This window comes from Tachysurus fulvidraco, chromosome 18 (assembly GCF_022655615.1).
Source record: "Tachysurus fulvidraco isolate hzauxx_2018 chromosome 18, HZAU_PFXX_2.0, whole genome shotgun sequence".
In the NCBI taxonomy this organism is placed as follows: Eukaryota; Metazoa; Chordata; class Actinopteri; order Siluriformes; family Bagridae; genus Tachysurus; species Tachysurus fulvidraco.
This window is the reverse complement of record NC_062535.1, coordinates 4,049,359-4,058,747: the sequence shown is the minus strand read 5'-3', so window position 1 is coordinate 4,058,747 and position 9,389 is coordinate 4,049,359. Positions and strand designations below refer to the sequence as shown.

Below are 9,389 nucleotides of genomic sequence, written 5' to 3'. Positions count from 1 at the left end.
GTCTAAGCCACGAAGACTATTCCAAAGCTTGGGAGCTAAATACGAAAACGCTCTACCGCCTTTAGTAGATTTTGATATTCTGGGAACTACCAGAAGTCCTGAGTTTTGTGATCCTAGAGAGCGTGAAGGATTGTAACGTGTTAGAAGACTAGTAAGATACATGGGAGCTAAACCATTAAGAGCTTTGTGTGTAAGTAGTAGCAGTTTGTAATCAATTCTAAACTTAACAGGTAGCCAGTGTAGAGATGATAAAATTGAGGTTATATGATCATATTTTCTTGTCCTGGTACAGTAAAAACTCTGGCAGCTGCATTTTGGACCAAACTGTAGCCTATTTATTAAAGATACAGGACAACCACCTAGTAACAGGGCTCTGAAGTTTTGAAGACAGGCAAGAGTGACATTTCCATTTTTTTTCATTGATTGTTGCATTAACTCTTACCCAGATGCTGCTATTTTCTGACTGGCTATTGTGTAGCCTCTTTTTTTGATTGGCTGAGGCTCGACTAAGAACTCCAGGGGAGACGCACTTGATTCCTGCCCGGTTCTATAGAGACAGCGGGGCCGACAGTGGTAGCCCTGTAAATTATATCTAAATTTAATTCATAAGCATTCATTATAGTCCATGCTAATGCTAGTTAGCTAACTTGATAGTATTCCTAAGAATAATTTTAAGTCTTCTTCATAAATGCAGATAAAATTTACCGCTAACACTAGCAACCCAGCTAATGCTATGTAGATCCTCATACTCTTTGGTGCTAGTGCTAACTGGCTACTGTCTATACACTTAGGTGGTTAGATTTCTCTAAGAATTTTAATAATTGGTAGTCATAAATGTTATGAATGTTATAAACTTCACTGATATCACTATCCAGATAGCTAATTTTAGATAACCTGACAGGAAAATTTCAAGTCAAATAAATAAACATTCAAATATTCAAGTCTACTAGTGCTAGCCAGCTATCTACTATAGGCATACTTTCAGGATTTCTGAAAGGATGTGAATTTATTTTCATAAATATTTATGATCTTCACTGCTAATGTAATTAACATAATCTGATATATAAACTGAGAAATAAAAAAAATATATATATAAAAAAGTAATATAATCTTTGCTGCTCATGCTAAGACACACTCTAAGCTAGCCCAACTGCATTATTTTTTTTAGGAAAGATTTGTCATATTCTTAAATATTCAATAATAATGCTTGCTAGATGTGAGCATTCCATATAAAATCTATTGTGACTCTCAAATGTAACACACAATTGTGTAATTGTGTTAAATATAAATGAAAAAAGGGTTATTAATAGAAGGTAAAGGGTGTGGTTAAATTTAATTCTGTAGCATTTATACCACCTGAACAAGCTACATCATCTAATCTCACCATGAGCTAAGTTTGGCCCACTAATAAATTCTGATAACTAAATCCCCACCCAGGTGCAGCGAGTGTCCTCTTTTTATCCTGGGTAATAAACCAATCCTGGAAAATTATTATGAGATGTTTGTGTAATAAAAGAGAAGCCAAAAGTGATGATGTTATCTCATTTGCAATCTAATCTCAACTGCATTCGCGTAATCATACCTGGAATTTATAGTATATGAGCTCATATCACCTTGATTTTTGAACGGATTGTGTACAAAATATGCTAATATGTTAACAAGCTAGCTAACTGGAGGGTGTTAAAATGGTTCATCTTCCATATTTGTTTGCTAGAAGGCAACAAAATCAATGTTATAATCACAGCTTTGAATTAAATATCGTACATTTTGTCACATCTTTATCAATACAAGCATCACTCAAAGATAACAAAAAACAAGTTTATCTTTGTTTATGATTTGCATACCAACAGTCATTTACAAAAATCATTGTAATTATTATTCTAATCATGTTTAATATAATAAATTCAGTGGTCTTCGTTCTTAAGTACCTTTTGAATATAAGATTTTCAACTGTTTTGCTGCTTGTTCTTCCTTTGACCACTTTTGTTAGGTACTAACCATTGCATACAAGGAACAGTTCTGGAGAAAGATTTCATATCTACCATTTTGGTGAAGCTCTGACCTCTAGAAGTCACCTAGCCATCACAATTTGGCTCTTGTTTAAGATTTCTTGCTTATTTTCCCTGCTTTCAACAAATCAATTTTGAAAACACATTTCACCTACCAATGGTTTTAATGTTAAAGATGACCATAATCAAGTTTCTTGGTGGCATAACAGTGATTGGCCTCATCACCAACAACGATGAGACAACCTACAGGGAAGGGATACCACATCTGGTGTGCCAAAAACAACCTGCTCCATAACACTAGCAAAACATCAGAGATCCCCATTGACTTCAGAAGAGGAAAGAGAAGGCACACACGCCCCATTGACATCAATTAGTTGCCGGTTGAATTTGTCTCCAGCTTCAAGTTCCTGGGGATCCTCATCTTGGAGGACCAGTCCTGGACCACTAACAACTCTAACCTGGTTAAGAAAGCTCAGCAGTGCCTGTCCTGCTTGAGGACACTGAAGAGACATCACCTGTTTTCAGCCATCCTGGTGAACTTTTACTGCTGTGCAATTGAGAGCATCCTGACCAGCAGTGTCACAGTCTGGTATGGAAACTGCACAGGCGCAGACCACAAGGCACTGCAACGGGTGGTGAAAACTTCACTTCCAGCAATTCAGGACGTCCAAAGGAAACATTTTCTGCATTGAGCTTGCAGCATTCTTTTAGACTCTTCTTACCCTGCCCATAGACTGTTTGTCCCCTTTCCCTCCGGTATGCACTTCAAGAGACTCCAGACAAAAACCAGTAGACAGAGGAAAAGCTTTTTCCAAAGGCATGTCTCCTTACTGAACTCTGCCTCTCGGGGATATTATGTCACTATAATATATAACACCCTGTTTATAATATAATATATAACACCCTGTTTACAATGTCTATTTGACATGTTATAAACACAAAGAAACATTTATTTTATTGGGATTTTATGAAATAAATATCTGAAAAGTGTGGTGTGCATTTGTATTCAGCCCCCTTTACTCTGACACCCCTAACTAAAATCCAGTGAAACCAACTGCCTTCAGAAGTCACCTAATTAGTAAATAGAGTGCACTTGTGAGTAATTTAATCTCAGTATAAATACAGCTGTTCTGTGAAGCCCTCAGAAGTGTGTTAGAGAACATTAGTGAACAAACAGCATCATGAAGACCAAAGAACACACCAGACAGGTCAGGGATAAAGTTGTGGAGAAGTTTAACGCAGGGTTATGTTATAAATTAATATACATTATACATAATAATTTCAGAGTTGATGGGAAGATGGATGGAGCCAAATGCAGGGATATCTTAGATGGAAACCTGTTAGAGACTGCAAAAGACTTGAGACTGGGGTGGAGGTTCACCTTCCAGCAAGACAATGACCCTAAACATACAGCCAGAGCTACAGTAGAGTGGTTTAGACCAAAGCATATTCATGTGATAGAATGGCCCAGTCAAAGTCCAAACCTAAATCCAATCGAGAATCTGTGGCGAGAAATTGAAATTTTAAATTGAAAAACGCTGTTCACAGACGCTCACCATTCCAATCTGACTGAGCTTAAGCTATTTTGCAAAGATGAATGGCAAAAATTTTACTCTCTAGATGTGCAAAGCTGGTAGAGACATACCCCAAAAGATTTAGCAGTTGTAATTACAGCAAAAGGTGGTTCTGCAAAGTATTTACTCAGTGGGGCTGAATAAAAATGCACGCCACACTTTTCAGATATTTATTTGTAAAAAAAATGTATCATTTTCCTTCCACTTCACAATTATGTGCCACTTTATGTTGGTCTATCACATAAAATCCTAATAAAATACATATTTGTTTGTGGTTGTAACATGTCAAAATGTGAAAAAGATCAGTGGGTATGAATACATTTGCAAGGCACTGTATTCTTCTGTATATTATCCTGTTCATACTATAAATACTGTACTCATACTGTAAATACTCTACATTTTGCACTTGATGCTTATTGCTCTTCTGGTTAGATGTCACACTACATTTCATTGCCTTGTACTTGTACATGTGTAATGACAATAAAGTTGAATCTAATCTAATCTGTTTAAATTTAACAAAGAAGTGGTCTGTGGGGACCAAGCACCTTCTGTACCTTTTGTGATCAGTGCATTTCCTGCTCTTTATTACATCCTCATTACTGTTCTAATCACAGACCTGGATGTATTGCTGAAATAACCACAATCTTAAGCTTGACTTGTTGTTTTTATTGTTTGTTTGCACACAATTTTCCATTCAGTATAAATAAAATATCATGTAGCATGTACGTCAACTCTTTATTTCATTAGGTGCAAAAGCTAATTATTCCCACGTGATAGTACTCCTGATGAAACTGCTGTGGACTTCAGCTTAATCATTGACTTTATCAGACGTCAAACCCACTAAAAAGCCACTTATTACAGCTGATGCAGATTCCTATTCCTTTTCGAGGTGTGAGCAACATGTTGGGATCGGTTTTATCCATTCTGCTCGTTTTAACCCTGCAAACCCATGACAGGTAATTTTTCTACATTATCATGATCTCAGTGGCTGAGGATAAAAATAAATAAGAGTAAACAGATAAGTAAAAATACTATATTAATTATCAATTAATGTCGCAAATAATGACAGAAAATAGTGCAGTAATCTGGATTGATAATGAAAAGTTTCTCTTTTCTTAGACGAGTAAAGCTGGTAAAAATGAGAATTGTTCATTTGTTCATTTTGTCCAAACATTTACAACAACATTTTAATTCATTGTATGATTTAATGTTCCAGGGCAGTGGAGGGAGCAGAGCAGCGAGCTTATAATTACACCAAGTACCACACCATGGATGAGGTCATTCAAACATTTAAACATTTCTCTATTATTTTTGTGTAAAAATGTGAATTCGAATACTAAGAATACTAAATTGATTTACTTGCTTAGTAAACAACAATAATTTAAATTGATTTGTTCTGTTTTTTTTGTATTACAGTTTATTTTGTATTAAGTCTTATGTATATATATATATATATATATATATATATATATATATATATATATATATATATATATATCGGTAAAAGTTCTGTATTTCTTTTTCTTAGTAAGTAATTTCTTAAAGTTTTATTTTTACTTGCTTATTTGATTCATTAAATCCTTTATTTACCCATAGTTTTCATTTATTTACTGACTATTAACGATTACATTGTTTTTAATAAATTTACAGGTATTTATTGCTTTTAGTTACTTCATCCAAAAACAGCTATTTAAATTTCTGAAATTGCTGATCAGTCGATCTTGTTTGCTGTATAGCACTGCATCATGGATTATTTTCTTTCGTTTATTGGTTCTTCGGGTTGGTCTGTTTTATTTAATTTTTATTGCTGTTTATTAAAATTATCTGTCAAATTGTTCATTCACAGATCTCTGAGTGGATGAAGATGATGATAAAGGAACATCCTGACGTCGTTACCAGCGTCGTCTATGGAAACACGTATGAAAAGAGGAATATCACTCTGCTGAAGGTAACTTCCCTGTAAAGCTCTATGATAACCATCTCACTAATTCTATTTTGCTATAATGAATATAGTTAAGAACATGAGTCTGTGTTTGTGTGTGAGGCAGATCGGTTTGAGCAGCACAGAGAAAAAGAAGATAGTCTGGATGGACTGTGGGATTCACGCTCGAGAATGGATCGCTCCAGCTTTCTGTCAGCACTTTGTCAAGGAGGTGGGATTTATTATTATTATTATTTTAAGTTTATACATTCCATCTAAAATTGTCACAGCCTTTACAGTACTGTTTTTTTATCTAATCTAATCTAAACAGATCCTAGGCTCCTACAAAACAGACTCAAAGATCAGCGAGATGTTGAAACATTTGGACTTGTACATCACCCCAGTGTTGAACATGGACGGATATATTTACTCATGGAAAGACAACACGGTGAATTTACAGCCATCTAAATCTACATCTAAATAAGCCGTACACATAACATATTAGAAAATATATAATATACTGTGTGTGTGTGTATATATATATATATATATATATATATATATATATATATATATATATATATATATATATATGGTTATCTATCTATCTATCTATCTATCTGTCTGTCTGTCTGTCTGTCTGTCTGTCTGTCTATCTATCTATCTATCTATCTATCTATCTATCTATCTATCTATCTATCTATCTATCTATCTATCTATCCATGTTTTACTTTTTAAAATGTATTTTCTTACACAATTTGTAAAGACACTTTCTAAAGAAATATCTCATAAGTTAACATAAAATGGATAATTATATTATCTTATCTTCAAAATAGAGCACTACATACAGTATGTCAACGTTTCAGTTGCTGTTACATAATTATTTCGCCACAGGCACCAATAAAGTTTTATCTAAAAAAAATATCTAATCTATACAAACTTGCACAGAAAACAATTAAGTACAAATGAACAGGGATCCTGATGTCGCAAAGTTGCACTTTCAGCTTTACAAGGCATATAAAAGCTTTATGAAGCTAAATGTTGACAAAGTATTGCTACCAAATCATAGCCATAGTTTCTAACAATCATTAATAATTCTAATTTCTTATGGTTTTGCATGTGCTGTTTTATTTAGACACGGTTATGGAGGAAGACAAGGTCACCTGGATCTGATAACTGACAAGGTCAAGGTCACCTGGACAAGACAAGGTCACCTGGATCTGATAACTGTACATGTTTTGGTACGGATCTCAACCGCAACTTCTATGCTAACTGGGGAAGTAAGTCATGATTTAATGCTTTTACAAATACTACTTATATTTAATTTTTATATAGTGCCTTATTCATCTTATAGATGGATTAGACTAATGGCTAATAGGCACAGAGGCCACACCTTCTTCACTGAGAGTGACATATAGAGGCCTGGTCACCTTCACTGAGAGTGACAGATATAGAGGCCTGGTCACCTTCACTGTGAGCGACAGACACCCGGGCCATGACACCTTCACTCTGACTAATAGGCACACAAGCCATGCCTACTTTATTAAATGCTAATATCATTGTGATTTGCACAGTGGTGGGAATTTCCCGAAACTGCTGCTCAGAGATCTATAATGGACCCTCGGCTCTTTCGGAGCCCGAGGCCAAGGCGGTGACAGACTTCCTGAGTGACAATCGAGACAACATCCTCTGCTTCCTCACCATCCATTCGTACGGCCAGTTGATCCTGCTGCCTTATGGGCACCCCAACATCACCGCCCCCAATCAAGACGAGCTGGTGAGGGCCGTTTCCTTTTCAATATACAAGATTCATAGGATGTCCTTCCATGTTACTGTCTAAACTGCAACTCTCTCTCTGTGTGTGTGTGTGTGTGTGTGTGTGTGTGTGTGTGTGTGTGTGTGTGTGTGTGTGTAGATGAAAGTGGGTCTGGCTGCAGCGGAGGCCATTAAATCTGTTCACGGAATGGACTACACAGTGGGAACATCTCCTAAAGTGCTTTGTGTGTTTAACCTCTTTTTTAAACATTAACATGATTTAACTCCAAGGTGTTTCATTACAAAATGTTTGTTATTATTATTTTTTAATATTAACATTTAATAATAATAACGGGACTTTGGTTGGAATAGGACTGATTGATTCATTCATTCATTCAGTCATTCATTCTTTCATTAGTTCATTCATTCCCACCTCCTGTCCTTTTATATCATTTATTATTTAACAATAGATACATGGAGAATCATTTCAAATATTTTATACAGATGAAAATTTGTTTCATTATTCATTTTTTTTCCAGTCCTAATTTGAGGCTTGGTCACTAAATAATAATAACAATAATAAAAAAGGGTCTTAAATGAGATAAAAATCAACTTATTTATAGGATTATTATAGAATTAATTAGATTCTGTATATAGAGATTTTATTTTCTGGTTTCTATTTTTCCTCTGCAACACTTCCCTGTTTGGGTTTAGACAAAAAAAAGTTTTCAGACATTTGTTATTTTTCTGTATTTAGTTTATTTGAATTTTTATTTTTACTTACTTTTTCAGTTCTTAACTTATTTTCTGATAACTTTTCTCAGATGTTTAAACGTGGTTATTCCTGTGTTTGACAGCATATTTTCCTAATATCTTTCAGACCCCAATTCGGGCTCGTCTCGTGACTTTGCGCGTCTCATCGGCATTCCGTTTTCCTTCACGTTTGAGCTACGTGATAAGGGTCAGTACGGATTCATGCTGCCGGAGGATCAGATCCAACCCACGTGTGAGGAGGCGTATCAGGGCGCGCTGTCCATCATCACGCACGTCCACGATAAAACCTTCGTCCGTGCGGCGGCTACAAGCATCGCAGCCACGCTGTGGAGTATTTGTCTGGCTCTGTGGCTCTCTAGCGCCACCGTCTGAGCTGAAATCAATCACATATTTTAAATAACATGGTTGATTCTGTTATTATCTCCCCAGTTACATAAACAACCTGTAGTATTATTCACTTATAAACAACTCTGGAAATATAAGTATAAATGGTGCAATTTTGTTAGAAATAAATTTTAAAGGTATGTATGTATTTCTACCCCCCATGCTAATATTTATCCATATAATATATAATTAAAACATTATATTCTAAATGTAAAATAACAATAGTATTTTATAAAGATTATAAATACTATTATAACATAGTTTATAAGATTGTCTTTCTGTTCCTTCCGTAAATGATCTGACTTATTATACACTTTTGTAAATGTATTTGGTGCATCATGGGACTCTGGCAGCCTTGTTATCTATTCTAGACAGACCAGTATTTCAGTAGGATAGAACAATTTACTTAATTAAAAACAGAATATATAACGGGAAAAATATAACTAAAGTCTTAATGAATGCATCCTCAAGCCATTAAAACACTTAGATATCGATGAATACAGGTTTATGGGACCCATTAGGCTAAATCCTATCAAGACAATGCAGTATTTTAAAGAAAACGGTTTTTATTTATTTCTCAATTGACCTTCAAATGAATTTATTAATTCTGCTATTGAAAGATGGTGGAAACAGTGACTAATAGGCAATGGTGGGATGTGGTAGCTCAGTAGTTAACGTTGGGCTACTGATCGGAAGGTTATGAGTTCGAACCCAAGGTCCACCAAGCTGCCACTCCTGAGCCCTCAACTGCTCAGTTGTATAAAATGAAATGAAAAAAAAATGTAAGTCACTCTGGATAAGAGTGTCTGCTAAATGCCGTAAATGGTTTGTGTAACATTAAATGAGTCATCAGAGATTGAAATGTCATTGGTTTGAAATGAGAACAAAATCCAGTAATATAGACTTCCACAATTCTTTGATGGTAAATTGGTACGTTTTAAGATTGCTGAAGTCTGGAACAGGAAAATCGTC

General features: G+C 35.1%; 1 protein-coding gene across 1 annotated transcript; it reads left to right on the top strand.

Annotated features, from left to right (window-relative positions):
• The first annotated feature begins 4,439 nt into the window (after positions 1–4,439).
• On the top strand, positions 4,440–9,273 carry cpo (carboxypeptidase O). Its single transcript, XM_047803392.1, has 10 exons — positions 4,440–4,539; positions 4,800–4,860; positions 5,430–5,531; positions 5,632–5,736; positions 5,836–5,952; positions 6,640–6,662; positions 6,714–6,784; positions 7,079–7,281; positions 7,420–7,504; positions 8,140–9,273. Exons 1-10 carry the CDS (start codon positions 4,448–4,450, stop codon positions 8,403–8,405), a joined length of 1,125 nt encoding a protein of 374 aa, XP_047659348.1. The 5' UTR covers positions 4,440–4,447; the 3' UTR covers positions 8,406–9,273.
• The last annotated feature ends 116 nt before the right edge of the window (positions 9,274–9,389 follow it).

What these genes read in the sequence shown, in the direction of transcription:
- cpo (XM_047803392.1), top strand. Translation starts at nt 4,448, where the DNA reads ATGCAGATTCCTATTCCTTTTCGAGGTGTGAGCAACATGTTGGGATCG. An exon ending in ACCCTGCAAACCCATGACAG is followed by an intron (nt 4,540 to 4,799) that starts GTAATTTTTCTA and finishes TTAATGTTCCAG; the next exon opens with GGCAGTGGAGGGAGCAGAGC. An exon ending in GGAATATCACTCTGCTGAAG is followed by an intron (nt 5,532 to 5,631) that starts GTAACTTCCCTG and finishes TGTGTGAGGCAG; the next exon opens with ATCGGTTTGAGCAGCACAGA.